We start from the raw sequence: 24,162 nt of genomic DNA on the forward strand, positions 1-24,162 counted from the left end.
TGTACAAATCCTATTTTTTTAATTTCTTTTCTTCTTTTATAATTAATTTGAATTTCTTTTATAAAGAGTTGGTTGCAGAAGATTCCTGCGTGAGAGAACGATAATAGACAGATTCCATATCATAAATAGCAGAAGATAGACCACGCTTCATATCAATCAAAGTGGCCTGGATATCCTGCTTTTGAGTCTTTAGTATTTCGGAACGATCATTGTAAAGTCGTGATAGAGTGTGAGTATCGTTGAGAAGCAAATGCTGTTTAAGTTCTGTAATTAATCCTAGTAATGATTCTGAAGATCGTACCTACAAAAGATAATATACACTATTAGACAACTAAATAAAATATATGCATACATAAAGAAGTCTTACAATCTGAGCTGTCTGACTTTCTATTTGATAACCTTCTTGGGCAACCTTAAACTTATCCTTGTCTTTGTTCTTTGGATGGATGTCAATGCTGTGAAGAATAAAATGACTAACTGGCCTACCTCGCCAACTTTGACAATGTCAGCAAAACAGTCAACAAGTTTTGCAATGTCGTCATCAATTCGCTTGTTGTATTGGTCTTCTACCTGAAGAAGAACAGAGCGAGGGCCAGATTGAGATTGATTCATAAAGGGACCCGACATGGTAAAGCTTTAAAGGTAGTCTAATTTAATGGAATGATGTATGAATATGCAGTCTCGAATTTTTTTTTTAAAAAAAAGTCCCAGGTCACCAACTCAAACGTTTTCAATTCAAGACGAGGAACTTCGGAAAGTCAATGTTAGTTCGACAACCGTCAATAGATTTAGCATATTAATCTTATGGTGGTTAGGAAATAATGATAAAAATTATTGTCTTTGAAGTCAAATACAACATATATATACACACACAATAAAGTTTACTGCTTATAATGGTCTCTCTGTGCTGTATTCAATACATTAGGTTCTCACAAAGCCAAGTCTAGCCAATAGCGATTTATATGGCTAAATAAAATATAAATTTTGTTACTTAAAAATAAAATAATTTTATATTTTAGTGCAAACATGGGTTCTATTCATGTGATTTTATCTTTAAAAAATATAGTTAGTTAAAAGAGTAGGAAGAATACGAAAAATATAACAAAGAAGAAGAAGATACAAAAGTTAAAAAGCATTTAAGCGTTTGACTGAAGTTGTTTTCTCAAATAACCAGCGTCACGCCAGTGCTACGCGTCACATACGTCTGTTATTAACCAAGATAAAACAAAAGCATTTAAAATGTTGACTTTTCAAAAACATGTTGCAAGAATTAAAAGCATTTGAACCATGTGGAGAAACTCATATTAAGCGAAATGGACATCTCGTAAAACCGATTAAAAATCCTGAAATATTTAGCTTTAAAGACATCATGCGAGATCATATTCCAGAAGAAAGAAAATCACAGCACATCTACTCACTCCAAGCTGTCAACAATGCATCATTTATACCACTTGGAGATTCACCAAATGATGAAAAATTGCATTACTTTACAGACAGCAAAAGTATGGCTTCTAAATTGATGAGAGATGACACTGATTCTGATCTCGAGGACGAGGTTTATATATCAAATACAACTGTTACATGGAGCAGAGGAAACACCGTTCTAAAGACCCTAAAATACGACTCTGAGAAGAGGCCGATAAATATAGCGCTTTTTGCATGGTTTCCTTTTGAGTGCTTAAAGAAAGACAACCAGGAACACTTTGAGCCATATCTCGGCTGGGATAGACTTAAAACGCAGAAAACCCACAATGAATCCAACACTATCCATCGCGTATTTCGAAAGGCATTATGTGTTGTACTTGATAAGCACATGCAAATATACTTTATCGATGGGAGCAGCTATGGATTTCCTCTTCCTTTCCCTATCTCTCAAGCATGTGCACTAGACATCGGTATCCTACTCCAAAAAAAACAAAAACATGGAACAAACGAAAAAACTATGGATATAGACGATCAGGAAACTGATTTTATTGCCATTACAAATATTGAAGATATTGCTACAAAAATTCTCATGCCTGGAGAATATCATGAATTGATACCTGATAGTTCTGTAGTGAACAATACCCTTCCACTTATCGTAACCTTTAACCAAAAGGAATGTGCGCATTACATTTGGTCTTATACATCCAAAAAGGAGGTTTACCCTGATAAAATAAAACAACAGCAACGATCACCCAAACAAACACCTTTTGCTGCATCACCAGCTCAGTCATCATTTAAGATGCATAATTACGATAAGAAACTCGGTCAAGCCACTTCCGTAAAGTCTATCTCTACTGTTGATAAAAGATTTCAATATAATGAAGATAACAGCACCCTTCGATTTCATCTTCTATGGAAAGAATCTCCATCAGAGTAAGGACATATTTGAGTAAATTATTCTCCATATTTGTTTAATCGCCGCTCTTACTATCATTGAATAGAAGTACTCTCGTAAAATATCATATCGCAAATTCAAGGGCATTCATCGTAGATAATCTAGACGGAACGCAACTTTTGTGTATCATGGACCACCATAAATGTAGTCTAACAGCCTTTTCCATAAATAAACTTGGAAACATGGAAGATCCAAGAGTATTCAAGCAGAGTACAACATCAGCATTACCAATCTGTGCAACTCGAGCAGGACTGAATGACATGATTTTGGTCCAAAATAACAGCATAGCACTTCTGACTGATATATACGCCAAAGACTCTAATATAATTCTCGAACTACCACCGAATAGACATGGAATGATAATCGAAGACTTGAGAGATGCTGTTAATAACCGGTTCAATATTGTTTTTTCCAACCATCAGATCGTCCGCTTTATGATAGATTTTGCACCTCGTTCTTGTCTAGCGAGGGATTGTATGGCTGCAATGAATTGTGCTCTACCAAAGACCATGTTTTCTAAATTCAAGGCGGCATTAATACAGCGTTATTCAAATATTGCTATACTTCATTTATTTGGCAAGCACAGAACAGAGTTTGAATGGAAATCTTTTGTAATTACCACCCTTTCTTTTTTGAAAATTAAGAAATACCAAACAAATTTTCCGTATATTTCATCAAAGTAAGCTGATCTGTTGTTAACTCATATCTTTCTGATTTCTTATAATAATTTATGATAGAAATAAAGAAATTAATGAGTGGATTGAATGCGCAATACAAGTCAAAAACAATGAGTTACCAGGCTACATGGAGCACGTCTATAGAATTGTAAAAAGCTTGCATTTACTCTATGAAGATTATAGACTGGCGAAAATGCGAACATACCTACTTTCAGATATCAAGAATTTACTGTGCTGTTTATGCAATTTGCTAAAAGAACCAGACTGGATCCATTACTACGCTCCAAACGACCAAGAAAACTTTTTATGGACTGAATGTAAGGGCCAAGTATCTTATGTATATATAGAAATATTTTTGAAATCAAACATTTTCTGTAGACTACATTGAATATAAAAGTCTAAAAGGAAGTCTCGGTAAACCTGTGAATATCGAGTCTCTCCTAGAGCGCCTTTTGGACACCAAAAACCTAGCTTTGTACTCTACAGAACTTCAAGATTATCCAGAAATTAATGTCGAAAACGGCATTGGCCAAAATACATATGGATCATATATCGAAAAACTTTCTTCTCTCTACATATGCCTGATTCAATGCAGCGGAGATCCGATTGACGTTGTACTTTTTATGTCAAAAGATTGGAGTTACGGAGACATCAAGGTTATTAAAGACACTATTGCACAACCAGTTGTAAGCATTCTCGACACACTTAAATCAGGTGCTCCCTTGAATCTACCAATTCAAGCATATTCTCTTATAGGTTTGTTTAAGCCAAGTGTTTTATTGCGTTACCTAATTATCTTATATTGACACATTACATAGGCAGAGATGACATAGTAAAACAAATTCAAAATTCGGGTACAACAGTGGACCCGAATTCAAAGGTATTCCGATTCTTTGAAGATGAGGTAAGACTTATTGGCTATGTATTGCCTAAAACTCACGTCAAATAATAAACCTGATTTATCTAGCCATATGCTCCCAAAAACATGCAAACGATATATGACAATATTCTGAATGAATTCTCATCATCAGGGAACATATATGGAACTGATACTCTCAACAAAGAGACAGAAAAATCACGTTTCGGTTATGTCGGACTTGTAGAAAAAGTTAGAATCAAGTTGGACATTACCAAAATAAATGAAATCCGAGTAGAAAACATGGAAAACTTGAGGTTAGTTTTGTATACATCAATACATCGTATTCATATATATACTTAACTGCTCTTTAAAGTGCGGAGGACGCAGAAAAAGAACAACAAATGCATGCATTTAGTTTCGCACAGCGTACGATGTCACAGGTTGTAGGTCAGGCGATATACAGCTATGGGACATACAGACCCGACGTAGCCCAGCCATTTCCTTTTGAGAGCATAAATCTGTCTATCAAGATACTACCTCTCAAAAGAATAGTAGAGATAGAAGAAGAAACACTGTCCTCGACCTCTCTTGTATGGCCAAATTTCCATATGGGCGTCTGTGCAGGGCTTCGTATAAAACCAGACTCTGATATAAACAAAACATGGATCAAACAGCTTGATCCAGTGGAGACAGGTCCAGAACACGGTGGTTTATTTCTTGCTTTGGGTTTGAATGGTAGTCTTTCACAACTTACAAGTACTAGCTGGTATGGATATATTGCAGAAACGTCGGGTTTGGTGACAGCTGGCTTTCTTCTTGGATTAGCGATAGCATACCGTGGCGGTGGAAATATTGCGGTAGTAAAATTATTATCAATGCATATACCTTCGCTTGTAAAGGATGATCTCCCTTACTCTTCGGAGCCTATCATAACCCGGGCAGTCTGCACAATTGGACTTGGATTAGTTCATATGGGAAGTAGGGACCGAAGAATGGTTGCTGCCTTAATGAATGAGCTCGGTGTACATGCACCTAACTCAAATACAGTGAGCTCCAAAAATTTAGACTGTGTTGGTCTAGCAGCAGGGTTTGCAATTGGATTTATTACTCTTGGAAAACAAGGAACAAGTATTGTGCTGCCTGATATGGACCTGGAAGACAAACTATACCAGTTGATGGAAGGTGAACCATTAACAAACAGAAATCGTACTCAGTCAGACATCGGAGGCTTGTCTCATTCAAACCTAGACGCAACTGGGCCGGGTGCAATTATGGCGCTTGCTCTTATGTTTCTTAAGACCGGAGATAAACGTGTAGCAAAAAGGATATATGGACGTCAATTAGAGTATCATATAAATTCTATTCGTCCAGATATATTACTTCTTCGAGTGCTGGCAAAGAATCTAATTCTATGGGACGACATCCGCCCAACCGATATATGGCTTTATCAGCAATTACCAGAATTTATTCTACATGATTTCGATGAGAATAGGAAAGCTTCTTGGGAAGTTCAAGTCCGCAAACAAGCAAAATATCATATAGTTGGCGGAGGATGCCTAGCAATTGGGCTAAAATACGCCGGGTCAAGAAATACTAATGCCTTTGAGTGTCTGTTGAAACAATTGGATATATTCATTGAACTTTCAGAGAAAATAGGTAACTTACTAATGATTGACTTGCTTATCTCTGGGTGCAAGTAACTATATCTCTTACATATTTCAATTTTTATTTTATTTTACCATTAGCTGTAGGATTTCAAGAACGTATTACAAAATGTGCTATAAGTACCTGTATTAATATTATTGCCACTGCATCCGCTATGGTTATGGCCGGTACAGGAAATCTTGAACTATTTACAAGATTAAGTAAACTACGAAACCTACCAGAAAATATCGAAAATTATGGAAATCAGATGGCGATTCATATGGCTATAGGGCTCTTGTATGCTGGACTCGGTGGATATACACTTAAGACAGATAATGAATCAATAGCAGGCCTTTTATGCGCGTTTTATCCGTTTTACCCCACATCATCTACAGACAATCATCAGCATCTTCAATCTTTTCGACACTTTTGGACCTTTGCTCTCGATTCCAGGTGGCTTACACCATTTGATGTTGATGAACAAAAACCGTGCCATGTTCCAATAGTTCTCACAGTAACCGGTGATAATTTAATTGACGAAAAAACTGATATTCTACCAAAGGAAATTCAAATGGTTGCACCCGTTGTGCTCCCCCCGCGCAAGTATATATCCAATATTAAGCTTAATAGTCCAGAATATTGGCCTCTTTGTATCAATGTTGACGAGGATGGTGTCTATCAAAGATCAATCAGAAGTCGTGGAATATTATATGTACAAAAGAAAAAACGCCCATGTATGTAGATAATACTCCTTTTGGAATAAACTGAATAGTTATAAAGGCATGCAATGGCTTCTATATTATTATGTATACTATCCCATTTTCTATTACATTTGACAAAAAAACGAGCTAGCTTTTATTGAAAATAGACGCTACGTTACTAAAATCTTTATGCGAATCAAATAATTTCCTGGGTAAAGAACAAATACTCTTTTCCTAAGACAAGTCTTACACTTTGACATTACCACTTTGGTGTTTAAAGGAATGTATTAAAGTACATGGTCAAAATAAGCCGTACAATAAGCATATGATACCTGAGTAAATGCTAAGTGTCAAACTGTAGCCTACTTCATTTTCGACTTTATTGTTTATTTCTTGTTTCTAATTTTATTATCAAACAAAAACCTACTGCCTTTTCACTTGCTATTCGCAAAGTGCTAAAATATTTCTCATATACGGGTAAATATATTAGCTATTTACGAATAACTAATGAAAATACAATAAACTACCACATCTCAGCAGTAATATATTTCGCTAGTATTTTTCTACCGTGTTTCTACTAAAGATTGAGACTAATTAGAAAATGTTTTAGGCGAATCGAAGTGTAATTTTATATAATATGCTTACCTTTTGTGGACAGAACGAGAATGAAATTTAGACAAAGAGAAATTAGTTTTCAAAGTAGATATTTATCCAAACATTTTACCTGTAATTATCTAAATTCTTCAAAGATACAAACTGCTTACGCTAGTGACGGGATTATTATTGTTATTTTTGCAGCATTAACATCTAGCTTTCACAGTGTCTTTTAGATTTTGGAGGACAGTAAAGAAAGGAAGACTTTAGATTGTCAAAAAGTTCAAATGTTCTTTTATAAAATAGCCACAATTTCTCTTTGTCTGGATTCCATTTTCGTTTTGTCTCAAGTAGAAACACTGTATTAGCGAAATAGATTCAATATAATTTAACGGTTAGATCTTTATGAGAATTACTCCGCTAGCATTCTTACTAAAAACACAATAACTGTATTTGATAATCAAATGATTGAAAAGACTTTATTTTCTGTAGATCGTGGCTGGATCCCGCATACATAACGATATACTACTGGTGTGTAACTGTGGCTAGTAATCTGTTATAGAAATCATCCGATATATATAAATAAATATATGTCTGTGTGTAGTAAAAATGTCTCAGTCTAATATATTTGCCACCTCCTCATATTAAAAAGGAAACATATGATTAGTTTAATGTATATATGATCTTTTATTAATTTTATTTTACTTTACATGTATCACTCATTAAAGCAGAGTTACACGTAATATTAGTCGGGAAAACGTACTTTTGTTAATACTCTATCCTTTGTACCGCTTGTTAAGACCATATGAATATAAAAATATTAGATAGTGATGATATAATACTTCTAAATGAATTGACTGCCAGTATAGTAATAATTGGTCTATAAATATCCCTTCATTATACTTCTTCCTCTTGGCAATATCAATTGATCCTCTTTACTTATATTGTGATATACAGTATTTAGTATAACGATTATCTTCTCAATAGGTGTTTGGGTAAAATCTTTAAAGACAATGTATCAAGCTTTTGACTATATTTATATATCTTACAATATGATTTAATACTCAATTTGGTATTTAGACCCTTGAAAAGGAGGTATCATGGTACTCTGATACTGTGATTACTGCTCTTCACTTTTAAGGAGACCTTTCCTTTTATTTGTCCTACACTTTTATAAACCTCTTCATGAGCTCAAACTCATTTTCCTTGGTTATATAAATCCTAAAAATTCAATCGGATCCTAGAAACCTATAAAGAAATGACTAGACTGATTAAATTCTTGTGAGACAATCAAGAGAACCCTGTTACCTTTAGATTCTACAACTATAACATTAATAATATATATATGGCGAATATTTCTTCCAATTCTTCCAAAAGGTCTCCATATGCCTTTAATTCGCTTAGTTATACTAATAAGTATATTATCTTATTCTGGAATTTTTTTATGAGTCGTTGGTCTAAAGTGTTAGATCGAAATTGATAAAGTCTAAATGTGGATATCAGTGGCGCTCACCACCTTCATCTTAAACGATACATGCATTAAACACAGAGTTATAAATATAGAGGTATAAGAATGGCATTGTTGTGCAAGAAGCGGAATAGACAATAATCAATTCAATAAGCGCGTATTCGTTCGCATTTTCCTTGGTCCATTGGATACTTCATGGACTGATTAGATAGATCTTTCTACTTATTCCCAAATCTATTTATTTCGCATTCTACTGTTAACACCACTAGAGCAAATTTTATATATGAGCTGCTTCAATTCATATCACTCAATGACATTGAAATTATTTTTTGTGTTTGTACATATCACGAGGAAATGAGTGAAAATAGGACGATTGCACGCAAAAATCGATTCTGTGACTCAAACCTTTGCTCTCTCCACTGTCTTTGTCTACAATATCAACTATCTGTGTGCCAAAAATGATGTGTATATCAAAGACACCTTGGCTTTGTGACATCACATGTTACACAAATGTACATCACTAAAGATGAATGAACAAAGGCGCCCTGAACTTTATTTCTCCATTCATTCCCCCTACTATTCATATGTACAGCTCTCATGATTCCACAACACTCAAAACCCGTTAGCGAACCGCCCGGATCGCCTGCTCTAGAAGCACTCTATCAAGATCTCGATTCATTTATCAACGAACTAGCAGGAGAGTTACCTGATAGCTTAGATCACTGCAACAAAAAGATGACTTTAAATTTCGATGAATCATCAGAATTGGTAAGACAAATCTCTTTGCAACATTGAATTACTCATGACCACAAGATGATCAGAAATCATAATATCATTTGCAACCAACAAATAATTTTCTTTTAAAAAAATCGTTTTAGGATTCAATTGCGAAATATGTCAAAGATTCTGAACAATCAGACTCGTGGTGTTCTGATCACGATGATACAGTATATACTCGATCCAGTATAACAGATTCAATGCAAGAATCTATAGAACCAAAACCAAAACCGTTAAAATCGACTTCTGAGGAAACATCGTGGCGTAAACCTAGTATTCAATTGGAAAGAGAGAGCTCCGAGACAGACGATGATGGTTATGAGAGCGAAGAATATCGATGGACACCTCACCTCAAAAACGACAATTCCAGTACCTTCCGATCTGATAACTCCCTCTCACCACCTATATCCCCTTCTTTACTTGGCATCACTCAGCCACGTTCTTTTACATTAGCATCTAGAGAAACCGAACAATCCGGTACATCTTCCCAAAGCCTTTCTCAAGTCAGGAAGTTTACTCGTAAAATTGGAACGCCTCAAACAGGAATATTTACTACTCGATCAAGTTCACTAAACCGTCAAGCATCTGAATCATCTGTCCGTTCGGGTGGATTCTTGCCAAGTTTACGTTCAAACCATAAAGGCTTCACTACTCCTACATCGCCACTAGCTATGAATGTTCGTATGGGAACATATGAACCGTTGTTGTCGGGTAACGAGACTTCAATACAGATGACATTCCCACATTACGCATTTTTCTCCGAACTGGGAGAGAACTTTGTTTCAAAAGTTATCTCCCTTACAGAGACTAGAAGAATATTTTCATCGACTGAGTACCCAAATAGTTTTACAGGAGCAGAAGCGGTGGTAAGAAAAGCCCGTGTTGTCCAAAAGATCTTCCATACTCCTTGTACAATTGGTATTAATTGATGCTTTACGGGTAGTTTATTATTCGCATTCTTCTTCCTACGGGTTTACCAGAAGGATTATATTCAAAGGTTGCAAGAGCGCTCATGCACATCAGACCTCCCCTGATTATTCCACTTGCCTACTCAGAGAAGTCGCAGCGACGAAATACGCTTTACAACTCATCTTCAGAAGTGTATGACCTAGTGGAAGAAACTATACAACAAGGAATTCCCCAGGGAATTTATACCCCTCTTACACCTTGTTATACAAATACATGCCTTCCTGGACAAGGCGGCTGCTATTCATATTCTTGTCCAAACAGAGACATCGATATGTCTGATACCTCTGATAAATCTGTAAATATGCAGATACCTCAATACTAAAAAGTAAATTCTCTGATTTATGTCAACCTCATTTTAGGAAAAGTCTGGTGGATTAAAGCGACGGGACTCTGCTGCTTCATCAAAAGCTTCATCTTATGATGCGGTAAGGTTCAAGGAGTTAGACCAAGGATATTAGGTCTATTATTTTTTCAGGGGGTCTCATGCAAAATCCCTTTTAAAAATAGACCCTTTCGCGTGCCTGGTCTGCAACTGTAGCAAAAGAGGTCCTTCAAAGTACGCCTAGCGCTGAAATTGGACGACAGGAAGCAATTCATGAAATAATTTACACTGAAGAAGATTATGTGCGAGATCTTAAGCTATTAGATGAGGCAAGTATTATAATTAAAAGTGAAAATATAATACGCAAAGGACAATCTAGATTAAACTGCGTACATTGGTTTATTATTAGTTATATGCTCAACCTCTCCGTATTGCTCCGTGCATTGCAGAGGATTATCGGGAAGAGTTTTGCGATAATGTATTCAACAACTATCTTGAATTACTCGACCTCCATACAAAACTTTATCAAGACCTTCGAGACCACCAGAGTTTATGTCAATCACAAGACAATAGCGGTTTTGTTGATCGTGTGGGTGATATTTTTCTCCGTCACCTTCCTGGATTTATGGCTCTTTATTCAAGATATGGACCACATGTTGTATTGGCTGAGTATGCGATCAAGAAAGAAACACAGGACAACATTCTGTTTCAAAACTTTATTCAGAATACAGAGCGCAAGGAAGAATGCCGTAAACTTCCTTTCAGGCATTTTATTATTCTTCCTGTTACTCGTCTCCAAAGATATCCTTTACTTGTTGGAGCTATTTTAAAAAAGACACCTGAGGACCACCCAGACAAAAAGGATCTCCTGGAGTGTTCAAATATGCTCAAGGCCATTGCCAACAAAATGGACTCTGAGACAGCCAACACCAAGATGACTTTGAGGATATATCAGATAAATGATCACATTCGTTACAAAACAGGAGAGCCTCACGATCTGCAACTGACTAAAAAAGGAAGAAAGCTTTTGTATGAAGGGATATTGACACGTCGATCACATATGGTTGTAGAATCAACAGAGCTCAGGGTTTTCTTGTTTGATCATATGTTGTTAATGACAAGAGAGAGGAAAGGAAACGATGGAGAAGATGAATACCAAATCTCAAAACGGCCAATTCCTATGGAATTACTACACGTCCAAGAAGCCACAGAAGGATTCTCGATTGGCTTAAGGTCTATGGCTAGTACATACCCCAACGCTACAAGTCCCGGATTAAACCTTGGTACATCATTCGGGAGCCATTTCCCGATCCTGATCCATCATTTAGGCCGACTTGGTGGAGATCATCTTATGTATGCTGAAAGCGCAGAAGCAAGGATGAAATGGAAGCACAAAATTGTGGAAGCAAAGATAGCAATGGAGAAAGCCAATAGTGACCGAGAAGTGTTTACTATCCGATCTTTAAGAGACGCATCTTTCATTGGATCTACAGGAATAGGCAGTGGTGCAAATCATGGAAAGGTGACATGTTCTGTACCATTCTGTAAGTAGTTATATGATTGATGTATATTATAAAATAATAATGTGTATGTGACTGTATCAATTATTTTTAGTAGGAGCAACAGGCTTTCAAATGATTGCAGTGGGTACAGTCAGTGGTATTTGGATGGGAATGGAAGGAGACACAAATGATATGCAACAGGTTCTGTCATTACAAGATGTTTGCCAAATTGCAGTTCTCGAAGAAGAGCACATTTTGATGGTACTTGCAGGTTTGTAATGCAGAAATTTGGAAATGTGCTATACAAACGTTGACCTGTGATTTTATTTACTTAACTTCAATTTAGACAAGACGTTGATAGCATATTCACTTGGAGCACTTGATCCAAAGTCACCGCATAAAACAAATGAAAAGCCGAACCAAAAGGTTGCCCAGCACATCAGCTACTTCAACGCAGGCGTATGTAATAACAGAACTTTAGTTATTGCTATGAAGAAGCGAGGAACAGATAGTCATTTCAAAGCATTTGAGCCTACATGCGGCGATCTCAGAAACCCAAGCAATGCAAAATATCTCACTACAAAGACAGGTTTCTTTTCTAAAGCACCTTCTTGGTTTAAAATTTACAAGGTAAAGTATACATATATGTATAAGTGTTAAATATTATCAAGACTATTTTTTATACTTAAATCATTATTTGGTTAGGAATTCTACATTGGTACAGATTCATTTGCTGTTCATTTCTTGAAAGCAAGAGTTGTGGTAGTATGTTCACGCGGGTTTGAGATCATCGATCTTGAAAAACTCAATCTCAATCGAAATCTTCCCGATCTCAATAATCCAGCCTTTGAATTTGTACAAATACGTGGTGAAGATGTGAGACCACTCGCTATGTTCCGCTGCAAGGATCATTACTTGTTGTGTTATAACGAATTTGCATTCCGTGTCGACAACCATGGCTCATTTATTGAAGAAAACTATTCTTGTTTAACTTGGGAAGGTGATCCTCAAGCTGTTGCATTCTGTTATCCTTATGTGGTCGGGTTTGACTCACGATTTGTTGAAGTCCGTGATGTTATCACTGTGAGTTTAAGAAATTACATATAAACAAGTGAAATATTTCGCACCAATAGATAGCAATAATAATAATAATAAACTCTTCTTTTTTTAGGGGGAGCTGGTACAAACTCTTGCTGGTGAACATATGCGATGTCTGCAATTCAGTAGCGATGCACTGACACCTATTATACATGGGTGTATGGTACACCCTTTCAAGCCTGACTATCAATATATTTTCCAGCTCCAAGCAAAGTTCGCGCCGACTCTCTAATAGACGCATTCAAACGTAAAATTTATACACACATACACATACAAACTCACTCACTTACACTCACAATTCCTTAAAAACGTCTCATATGGTGAATATACTAGCACTTACCCTTCTAACCCCAAAAAACGGCGTTCTTATTATATTTATCTGTGGTTCTTAGAGATATTATTCAACCCTTTTCTAGTTGACCTCTTTCTATATATTCATTCCTTTGTATTTAAATAGCGTATCTGCTTTAAGCATCCCCTCCTTTTAATTATTGGTATTACAATATATATTTTAAAAAAATCGCTTATACCAAATTTCTGACTTCTGTTTTTGTATGTATGTATGTATGTATATATACATGTATTTTATTTGTTTCGTAAAAAGGTACAATATTTTTACTAATGTTTCGAACATAAAAAAAGTCCAGACCTTAGACAAAATAATAATAATATCAATATTGTTTTGATACTTACAGTGTATAAAGATTTATTGTACTTATAACTACAGCGGACTGATTTTTTTTCTTAAATCTAATACTGCCTACTGGAGGGGAAAATAGCCTTATTTTATAGTCTATCTGTACCGCTAGTTTCTGGCTTTAACTTTTGACAAAGCTTCTAAAATGTCCTTGACCTTTTTTAAGTAGCTATTTGGTTACTTGTGTAACGCCATATCTTCTTTTATAGGGTGTACTCCATTCGTGCATACAGTACATCATGTCTCAACAGCTAGGATCAATCAGCAGGCACTTGTAAGCACCAGCTAACAGCTTTTCCTTTTCAATTTGTCCACATACTCGGATTGTTAATCTTCAACTTCTGTAGCCTTCAGTCTGCCACTACCACCAATCCATTTATTCTTTGTTTCGTAATTATGTATGATGGAGTGAAGGTTTTTCATAAATTAAAGCGGTTTAATGTCTTGCTTTGATTGACGTCCCAATATTGAACGGATTTATAGCACGATTTAAGGGATTCAACTGGACCAGATTTACAGTTATATTAATCATTTTGCGAATTGGTAGTCAGGAAGGTATGAATTGAATAAATCGTGAATGGTGTCATTTTCTGAAGGAATACGAAGGTTTTCTTTTTTTTTTCGTAAAATATCTACGGTTCTTAAGAACATGGTAATCCTTACCTTGATGTATTAATTGGTGATCTTCTTTAATACGATTACAATGTCGTTTACGGAATGGCTTTTACTTCTCGTTTCATCATCAAAGGCAGCAATTATTTCTTCTTTCTTCAAAATTATGTTTAAGAACATACTTGACTTGCTTTCAAAATAAACGGAGACCCCGTTTAAGTATGAAGTACTGATTTATACTGTCTCGTAGTTAGAGCATCTGCAGCGGTTACATTAAAATTAATTTTTGCGACTGTTTTAATGTAGATTCCGAAATGTTCTCAAAAGAATCGTCTGCAGCGGTTACATACAGACAACATTATAGATAATGTAGTCCATTTTTAAGGTCAGGAACATTACATGTAGTGTTACATTATAAATTGATATTATCTTTTTGAATTGTTTCCTTCCCTTTCACATCCTTTGTTAAAGCGAACAATGGTCTATAGAAATGAGCAAAGAAATTCTCGCAAATTATGCTAACTATTAATCTTACAATATTGAAATTATTAAATTCATATTTTTAATGTATCTATAGAGAACAAATGTTCAATAAGATAAATTTTAAGAAAAAGAATATGAACAAGATCATTAGTGAAGAACTGGAAACTTTAGACAGTCAAAAAGCTCAAATTGTTCCTTTGTAATGTAACCACAATTTGGCAATCTGTTTTTAACTGGTATTTAATCCCTGGGGGGACTATACTACACTATATATAATGTTTTCGATAATGTAACCACTGCAGTTGCTCTTAGCTATTTGTTGAGCATACTTCAGCTCTGTTGACTTTAAAAAAGAGTATTGGCAATATATATGTATATCTATGCTTTTTAATAAAATGCCTATAATTTCTTGGTATGGCTTATATTTTATAATAAGTGATATAATCCTTTCTCGATCAAAATTAACCTTTGCAAAATCCTCCAGATTGAAGTTGGGGCCGTCTTCTAATTTTTAGGTAAATATATAATTCAAAAACGCACAAGTGTGCAGTACAAGAGTATGGACTCTTACTACAAGAGTCCTAAGTTGAGGAATACATTGTACTTTCTATACAATAGGGTGTTTCAACAGTTTTAGATGTTTAGATTTTACTTTTGCGGTGGTTTAATTTGTTAAATGATTGGCTCTTACTAATCTAAATTTGAGATATTTTCAATCTATAAACAACTAAGGATTACCCTTAGTTGTTTATAGAATGCAAATTTAGATTCTCCAATTTTGCCTATGAATATTTCATAAGAAAATAAAATTAAGAGTAAAAGGAAATACGAAAGCTTTCTACAGCTTTATTTTCATATCAATTATCATTGGCTCACGTATTGAGTTACCGCAAAAGTAAAATCTAAATATCTAAAACTGCTGAAACACCCTGATATCAGCAGTTGAACTTTTGGGCTACTTTAATTTTTAGAGGCAGTTCCATAATAAAAGAAAAAAGTTTAGTTAACATTACTTTTTAATCTTCTTTCCATTATCACTGACAGATTGTATTTTGTATACCAGGTGTCTGTTTATAGAAGACTGAGCATAATGCATGTATTATACTTAATTCTTTTTATTCAATAAGACACAAAGCAGCTGCACCGAATTCAATCGAGGAGTTCTGGCCTGTCTGGAAGAGCAAGCTAAAGAGAGAAATATTGGTTAATAAAGACAATAACTAGCTGTATCAAAGATGTTTGCAATCAGGTACCCATTAGTGAAATACAAGTGTTATTCAAGCACTCTTCGGAGAGATTAGATAACTGCTGGGAGCGCAAGCCTTTGTAGTCTTTTATTTTGCTTTTATTCTTACTTTTCTTTCTTTTTATTACATATTTCTATTCAGGAATGGTTTTTAACAAAGAGTTTTGAGTTAAATGCTAAATTTCTCTTGTTGGAATATGATACACTGTCAATCGATTTAAAGACTCAAGTTGATATATATCAGCAGTGAGGCTTCTTTCATTTAGCATTTATTTATCACCACTGATCAGTCCTTTCTGGATCAATATCTAAAGACTCAATTACACACACTGAAACATTTTGAATTTGTATTTATTTGAAAGTATTTGATTTTTATTTTAAGGTAGAAAGCATAATATACTTGGGTTATTTTCAATAGACTATTTGCGATTGCGCATGTAAATGAGAAAATAGTCAAGTATTTTGAGTTTTAGCGTTAATTCATAAATTTTGAAAGCAATATATATATATATATACGAAGTATTAATGCTGCTATTTTCGCGCGTGTAAATGTGTGTGTATGAGGAGTGGTTACTAATTGAGGGTATAAATTACATAAAGGCCACAGGATTATGTCGAAAAAAAAAGATGGTATGAATCTAAAGATAGCCAATTTGTTTAGAAGAAATGGTAATCAAGTAGGTAAGCAAGATAAAACAGAATAAAAAGAAAGTGAATGTATAATAACGTAAGGCTTTAGATAGAGTAATGATGACAATGGTAAAGAATTCGAAATGAATTAAAATTGGTATACGATATACAGTCAGCAATAAAAGTAACACTTCTTTGAGTATTGGACTTGTATACATGAAATATTAAAATCTTGTCTCGGTTTTTATGTTCCCACAAACTTGAGCTCAAACACAAGTTCGCAGCCCAGTAAACGATCTTCAGTTACGCAGTGAATGATATCAATGGGGTCGGGATTAAGGCATCGGATATTAGTACCTGGGATTACTTGAACAAGCTTACCCTAACATATTACAAAGAGCATGAGTACTTTGACACACAACCAGAAGAAAAAAAGAAACAGAAAAGAATCTTACGGTATCCATGTGTCGTACTTCAATGAATTTTGGATCGAATCCAATTACATATGGAAACCGAAAAGCAAAAGCAGTCGGTGCTCCTTCCCAGTTAATCATCCACCCACTTCTCACACGTCTTCCTTTCTTATCAATGTAGAATGCAATTTCTACGTCACAGTAAAGAATCTTAATTTTTTGAGACAAAACTACTTGGAGTTACTCTTACCATTGTAGCATAATAATATTGTGCCATCTGGATGTCGAAACATTGAAATTGGTCTAAGGCTCTCTCTTTGTAATATGAAATCATGGCTTTCATCACTTGGATCCAATACACCTAGTAGAATATTTAATAGAAATATGTGAGAGAAGAACAACAACTTGTTAATGTTTCAAAGTGAGCTTACTCTGCACTCTTGCAGATCCAATGTTAACCATCTGAAATCCTTTTGCACTCCCTACGCAAATAATGTTCTTGAAGTACTGGAGCGATGTGGCCTCTCCAGGAATATAAAGGTCTTTGTATGCTTTGAGTCCTTCGGTAGATCCTCGCAAGAATATCCCCAAATGAGGCTTCATCTTTTTCTTGGGTTCTGGATTTGCATGAGGCTCTAACGCCCGAATTGTAGAGGTCATAGCATTATAACGAACTAGGCAAACTAGAGTTTTCTTGACTGGTGGAACACCCGGGTTTTTTTCTGGAGTATCTTTATCTTCTTTATCTTCTTTACCCTCTTTAACCTCTATAACCTCTCCAAACTTAAAGAATGACACATGATTGCTAATCTTTCTACCTCGTTTGACACCAGTATCATGAGATAATAGAGCGTCAAGACTATATGTGTAGAGGATCTTGTCTGCCAGGACGAGAACAAGGTTGTACCCGTCGAGTATTTCTATTTGTGATACTTTGTCCATTTCCAGTACCCTCACTGGCTCGTCTTCTTTCTTCTCTTTTTTTAAGTACACGCCTTGGTCACTACCTATGAGAGTAGATGAACCTAGCAAAAGAAAGAATACGGTCATAAATATCTAAATAATTAAGGTATGTGTTTTGTTTTGTACCATATGTTGTGGCACAATTGACCCTGTTGAGTGAGTTGAAGAACCGTTCGCTTATTGGGATAATATCAAACACTTTCTGTTTTTCAGTCAAAGCAAGCCTTTGGTGTTCGATCTTGTGTACCCATTGGCGGCGGGCAAGCAGAGTATTGGCATAAAGTGTGATTTGTCCGAACCCTTGACGACCCAAATGGACAAAAACAATAGGATACCCACTCTTGTTGTTGGTCGGTGCTGGCACTTCGATATTATTTGTAGTTACAGACCCTCCAGTACTGGAACGCCCATAGGGTAATATAGAGGGAATCTTCTTGGCTTGGTCTGGTAAGAATATAACCAACAGGGCTAGAGGAATAGGCTAATTTTATGAAATGTTGATAAGAATATGGATCGGTTGTTTGATCATAAATAAAAATATTTCCTGGTCTATACGAAACCAGATTATTATACATGTTCACTCATGTTTATTTTTTACCTTTTTGTAGATTTTATATTGTTCTATATTTTGGACATACTTTTGTTTTGTAATAAATAAACAGTTGTCAAGCAAGTAAACCTGCATATCCGACGATTCTGGGCCTGTGCCTTTTCTTTTCAAAGAGCCCTTCATAATCATTCTTCGTTCTTCAGATCGAAGCTCCAGCTCTTGCTAATATATGCACAGCTAATATTAATATAAACTTATTATAAGAGACACACAAAAAAAATATGTTTCTCTCACCAGATCGTCTGCATACTTCAATGAGAATTTCTCATTGAGCATTTCGAGATTAAATTCATTTTCTTTCTTTCCTGCTTCTTCGTTAACTTTACTCAAAAATCCTGCAATGATTGTCATTGCTTGTGGAATATCCACTTGATCAGGATGGTCTTTCGGTGTGTGTTTAAGGATTTCTCTTAAAAGTAAATTGTAGCGGCCAAGCCGAGTTGTAGGCTTAGTCAGATAACCATTGAGTTCAAGCTTGCGTGATTCTGGCAATCGTTCAGTATCCTATAATTGATTTCAAAAGAGAATGCTAGATTTAGACTGTGTGATCAAGAAATTAATAAATAACTTACCTCCACAAATTTCGAAAATATTGGACTAATGGCTTTCTCGGTCTCCAGCTTATATTTACTGATCATTTGCTGGGATCCGTATTTGACAAATGGCTCAAAATTTGTGACATGCTTTAGCATAACGTCTCCTATTCGGTTCACAACAGGAGATTCACCCTGTCTCTTTGACAAATCTGCCGCGAGTTTTGAATTGATGTCATAGATTTCCATGATATTTGAAAACAAATCATTTACAAGGTTCTTGCGACTTTCTTCGGTACCATAATCGATATCTAGTATCTTAGTAATCCAATACTAATATCAAAGTATATCAGCTACGGTAGGGTCTTATAAAAGAACATACGTACGGTTTGGAGATAATTAAGATCATCGACAAAATCATTCTCGGTGTAAATCAATTCAAAAATATTCTCTTGTCTCTTTCGATCTTCAGTACTGGTATTATCAAATATTTCTTTGGTTACCGAAACCACCCAAAGACGTTCTTTTCGCTAATAATTTTTTATTATTAAAAACAATTATAATATCATATTACAACTATATCAAATATCTTTCTTTATTCATATAGATATGAATATTTACCTGATCTACCGGAGAAGCTTGACTGGCTGAAGATTGACAAACTCTCAATGGAGCATTGGATAGCGACTTTTGAAGAGAGTACATACATATATTGGTCTTATTTCTCTTCTTCTTTTTTTGTTCGCTTGGCTTAAAAATATTCTTGGATGCTTTTCAAGACTTACTTGGCCCGGCAAACGTGAACAAATTGGACTGTAGCATTGATTTTTTGCCGTACATCTGGGGGAGTAGCATTGGCCTAGAGTTGCGAATACACCCGTGGGAATTTCGTCATCATTTGAAGGAGTGGATTCTGATGAAGGTTTAGATAAATCTTCAGATAAATTACAAAGAACGCCGTCTGTGGTTTGTGGGCTGAGATTTATGTGCTTTTTAAATTGGCATTGATAGTCAATAGAATCACTCAGAGTCTTTTCTTGGTTAACACCATAAAAGAATCCTTGTTTCTGAAGTGATATACCGAGATCGAGAGCCAGATTTCGATTGGTACATTTGGTCAAGAAACATAGTTTATCCTAATACAGGCTGTATTGAATACCTTTTTTGTTCTCTATTGTTCTCTTATCGTTCTTTTTCTTCTTTACTTAACGTAACTTACTACTGCTTCCTTTCCGTCGAACGCATTCTCATGCGTGAAGCTGTCCTTGGCCCGAGTAGCAAAAATGATTTGTTCTTTGAAGGCTTGTGCGACATTAGACAAAAGAGCGGCATTAATTGTAGGAGGTTCTTCCTGTCTAAATCTGTCGGGCAGCAGCGACTTATCTAATGAAAATGACTGGGATCGTTCTCCTTTGGCTCTATTTCCGGATTTCAGTGGTAAGCCTGCAATATCTCGCACACTTTCTGCAGACCTTCTGAGTGGAATCGACAACGAGGTAGAATGAGATCGGTCAAGATGAAGATGGTCTGGATGAAAAATAATAAAGATAAAGATAAAAATAAAAATAAAAAAGGGGCAAAGGGAGGAAGGATTTGGATCGTAATCATAATAGCGATAATAGCGACAGTAGTAATAATAATAATAATGATAATAAAGTAGAGAGAGAGAGAGAGAGAGAGAAAGGATTAAATAACCTAAGATTCTTGGGCTCGCATGGTTACCTGGATCACTTACTGGTGCTGCGTGATATCGCAGACAGCTTAGCGCGCATAGGCGCGGTTGTCTTTGACAGTCGTGATAATAGGCTAGAAGAGTTACCGATAACTGGACTGGCACTCTTGCGATTTTCAGGTTGATCTCCTCCTGCTCCGTCTTCTCGCCATTCTTCTTCGACAATTATGTCGGGTTTTAATCCAGAATCCGAATCGCACGGCGATGATCCTCCGCTGGTTCTTTGTTTTTCTTCTTTAGGTTTGTCTAGACTGAAACTGTCGATGGTGCGCATACTGGAGTTCGATCGCGTGTCATCCGTCTCGTTGAATGTCCTGAGGGAGATAATCGAGTTGGTGTCACTCGAACTTTGAATGCTAAACTGGCAAGGTGGTGGTTTCAGGGGTGCAAAGGTAATTGCACCTCCAGGACGGGGAAGACTTTCTTCTTCATCCATAGGATCACACAAGACCTCTTGGGATGGTAGACGCCGCGGTGATGCAGTACTTTGGGTATCTGGAGATCCAGGTGCATAATACTCATGGGACTGGTAATATTTGTCACGGACTGCTTCAGAGGGGGTCGGACTCAATGGTGTTTTTAAGGGAATACAGAGACTGTCCGAAGATACTCCTGTGTTGAGACTGTCAAGTTTATTTTTTGATTCATCAATTGACATGACCATTGGTACTGGACTTTCCGGACGAGATGAGATTGCTAGACTTTGGGTTGTTTCTACGGTAGATGATCTAGTGGATTGCGGTTTCTCTTCGATAAACATTATGCTGTTTAACATCTTTGATTAGATTGTATTTTGGTCAATGACATAAATGTTGTCGTAATGGCGTGACTATGCAGAAAACCTGTTGCTTTCTACCCTAATGACTACCAAAAGGTAATTACGAAACGATAGATAGAAAAATAAAAAAAGACGGCTAGCACACCAGCCAAAAGGAAGAAAGAACTAATTGCAAGGTCAAAGACTGGGTCAAAAGACTGTAATAAGCAACCAAAAAAAAGTTTATGTAGAAATAGAGGAAGAAGTGGAGTAAGAAGAAAAGAAGAGGTGGAAAAGTGAAAGAGAGAGAGAGATAGAGAGAAAGAGAGAAGATTTAGAGGAGAAGGAGGAGAATGAGGAGGGAAGGGGTGGGTTTAATGGAAGGACCAACCACCAAGCAGCAGAGAGACACCCAGACAGATAGAGCGAGTTATTGATTGAGTAGACAAGAGTGAACGCGCTCAACAAAGGGTTAAAACACACACACACAAAACAACAACCCTTGCTTTGCTTACTTAGATTTCTTTATTTCTTAATTTCTTTCTTCTTTTCTTTCTTTGGGGGTATTTTACTTTATGGCTGTATGATAATGATTTTGTAGAGAACTAAGCTGGCTCGGCATCGGCTTACAAAAGAAAAAAATAGAACCTAAAACAAGCATGCCCTATTTTTTTTCCTTACATATCCCTTGTTATCCACAATTTTTATTGGGTTACATGGATAAAATAAAAGAAGGGATCTTTATTATAAGATCAATACTCGCAGTTCTGTGCCTTTCCCCAAAGCAATAAGCGTGTTTTATATATGTACACACACAAATAAATATTGTGAAAAATATTGCGTCAAATAAATAGATTTGCGTTTAAAGAAAAAAAAACTACTTTCATTTGAATAGATGAAACTGTTTACAAGACATTTAAAACAATAACAAATCTAATATTTGGGAATCTTATATATTACATTATGTGCAATGCAATTAGTCTGGATTAAATTGATCTATTCCAACTTGAGGGGACCTAAAAGGTAATTGTAATCAATTTAGAGAAGATAAATACAAGAGTATATTCTAAATTTCCAATTGGTTTCTCAAATAGCAGTTTATGTTGTCTTATTCATTTGCTGTTGTAGATCGATGATGTATACACATTTTAATACCACCTCTTGTACTATCCCTTTTGTTATTCTCTTTTAGAGCCATACCTTTTAATATGTCACTGGGATTATGTAAAACAGTGCTTAGACGAACAAAATTTCATCGATCAAACAAGCATTAAAGCCATGTTTGTGAAGTAGCTGTCCAATTTCTAGACCCTTGATTGACTCGTGATATTTGTTGCAAGTTAATGCCCAGGCTTCTATAACCAAGCCATATTTTGGGTCGAAATTGAGCAATAAATCATTTGACATACATTCGTTAACTAGATATTCGCTGATATAAGTGGAGATGTCAGGTTTGCTAAATAAAAGCCGATGTCTTGTCTAAATGTTGATGAAAAATCATGAAAATAAGCAATATTTTTCAAGTCAATGACGCTAAAGCTCCTGAAAATGGGTTCTCAGGTAGCACGATGACCCAGTTTTAGGATGTATATTCTAGCAATTTCTGCCTGGGTTGCTCCTCTGAACTTCGCTACACCGGGATCTTGATTTGGAAAACATTACTCTTTAAATCAACCATTGTTCCCCACATGTTTAACTTGCTCAGATATGATATCCATACTATCCTCAAAATATTGTAAAACATGATCATGATATCACTTTATCTATAACATAAAGACCAAGCCCTATGAATAGTTACTACTGTCAGAAAATTCCGGTGGAAAATGGTATTTGATCAAATACCAACAAGACAATGTCTATAAGTTTTTTTTTATAATTGCACTACCGAAAATCAATATCACTGCTTCTTTGACTGCCCTATCAAATGCCGTGTGTGGAATATTCTCCTATTTTGCTTCTATATGATTTTGAGCCTCGATGACATATGCCTTCTTTTGACTCTAGGTACTTTTCAACAACACTCCTCTCATCAGGTCCTTCAGATTTTTGTTTTCACAACTACTGTCAAGGTTATATGGAGTGCTTACTGGAAGTTTGCTTTTAATAAGCAATTTTTGCTCATTGAAGTGTTAGCTACAAAGGCATTTACCGTAATAGAGAAACACAAAATAGCACTAGTTTAAGGATTTCTCTTCAATATTTCTGGTTCCTTCTCTCTCTCTCTCTTTCTCTCTCAAATCTTGACCTTTTTATATTTTTTTATCTCTTCTTCCCCATTTCTAAATCCCTCTTTGTCCAATTAAGTCTAATTTTACAATATTTTAAAAGCTGCATTCAGAAAATGACAGCAGATCAATAAAATACAAAAAAAAAGAGGATCGATGAAGAGGAAGCAATTGAAAAGCTGATGATTAATATATTTTGGGAGTTGAAACATACGAAATAGTACAAAGAAGTGATTATCAGAAGAAGCTATGATATTATAGTATATATAT

General features: G+C 35.6%; 5 protein-coding genes across 5 annotated transcripts; 2 read left to right on the forward strand and 3 right to left on the reverse strand.

Moving 5' to 3' along the window:
• Nucleotides 1-58: 58 nt before the first annotated feature.
• PHYBLDRAFT_58820 (hypothetical protein) lies at nucleotides 59-627 on the reverse strand (the record flags this gene model as incomplete). The annotated part of the gene is made up of 3 exons (XM_018440387.1): nucleotides 59-301; nucleotides 368-436; nucleotides 487-627. The coding sequence occupies 3 exons, from the start codon at nucleotides 625-627 to the stop codon at nucleotides 59-61; spliced, it is 453 nt and encodes a 150-aa protein (XP_018297813.1).
• A 3,714-nt stretch (nucleotides 628-4,341) lies between these two features.
• PHYBLDRAFT_97534 (hypothetical protein) lies at nucleotides 4,342-6,224 on the forward strand (the record flags this gene model as incomplete). Its single annotated transcript, XM_018444023.1, has 2 exons — nucleotides 4,342-5,572; nucleotides 5,662-6,224. Coding segments are annotated over 2 exons (1,794 nt in total), but the record flags the coding sequence as incomplete, so codon positions are not given.
• Nucleotides 6,225-8,920: 2,696 nt separating this feature from the next.
• Nucleotides 8,921-13,522, forward strand: PHYBLDRAFT_179248 (hypothetical protein; the record flags this gene model as incomplete). The annotated part of the gene is made up of 10 exons (XM_018438125.1): nucleotides 8,921-9,091; nucleotides 9,202-9,966; nucleotides 10,044-10,364; nucleotides 10,429-10,494; nucleotides 10,577-10,693; nucleotides 10,801-11,935; nucleotides 12,006-12,164; nucleotides 12,240-12,523; nucleotides 12,599-12,976; nucleotides 13,065-13,522. The coding sequence occupies 10 exons, from the start codon at nucleotides 8,921-8,923 to the stop codon at nucleotides 13,221-13,223; spliced, it is 3,555 nt and encodes a 1,184-aa protein (XP_018297815.1). The 3' UTR covers nucleotides 13,224-13,522.
• Nucleotides 13,523-16,903: 3,381 nt separating this feature from the next.
• PHYBLDRAFT_105691 (hypothetical protein) lies at nucleotides 16,904-20,077 on the reverse strand (the record flags this gene model as incomplete). The annotated part of the gene is made up of 11 exons (XM_018427913.1): nucleotides 16,904-17,041; nucleotides 17,115-17,263; nucleotides 17,323-17,433; nucleotides 17,504-17,765; nucleotides 17,838-18,097; nucleotides 18,162-18,516; nucleotides 18,634-18,807; nucleotides 18,880-19,149; nucleotides 19,218-19,511; nucleotides 19,565-19,708; nucleotides 19,886-20,077. Coding segments are annotated over 11 exons (2,349 nt in total), but the record flags the coding sequence as incomplete, so codon positions are not given.
• Nucleotides 20,078-22,903: 2,826 nt separating this feature from the next.
• On the reverse strand, nucleotides 22,904-23,417 carry PHYBLDRAFT_162838 (hypothetical protein; the record flags this gene model as incomplete). Its single annotated transcript, XM_018434699.1, has 2 exons — nucleotides 22,904-23,146; nucleotides 23,304-23,417. The coding sequence occupies 2 exons, from the start codon at nucleotides 23,415-23,417 to the stop codon at nucleotides 22,904-22,906; spliced, it is 357 nt and encodes a 118-aa protein (XP_018297817.1).
• Nucleotides 23,418-24,162: the final 745 nt, after the last annotated feature.

This window comes from Phycomyces blakesleeanus (assembly GCF_001638985.1).
Source record: "Phycomyces blakesleeanus NRRL 1555(-) unplaced genomic scaffold PHYBLscaffold_2, whole genome shotgun sequence".
NCBI classification, from domain to species: domain Eukaryota; kingdom Fungi; phylum Mucoromycota; class Mucoromycetes; order Mucorales; family Phycomycetaceae; genus Phycomyces; species Phycomyces blakesleeanus.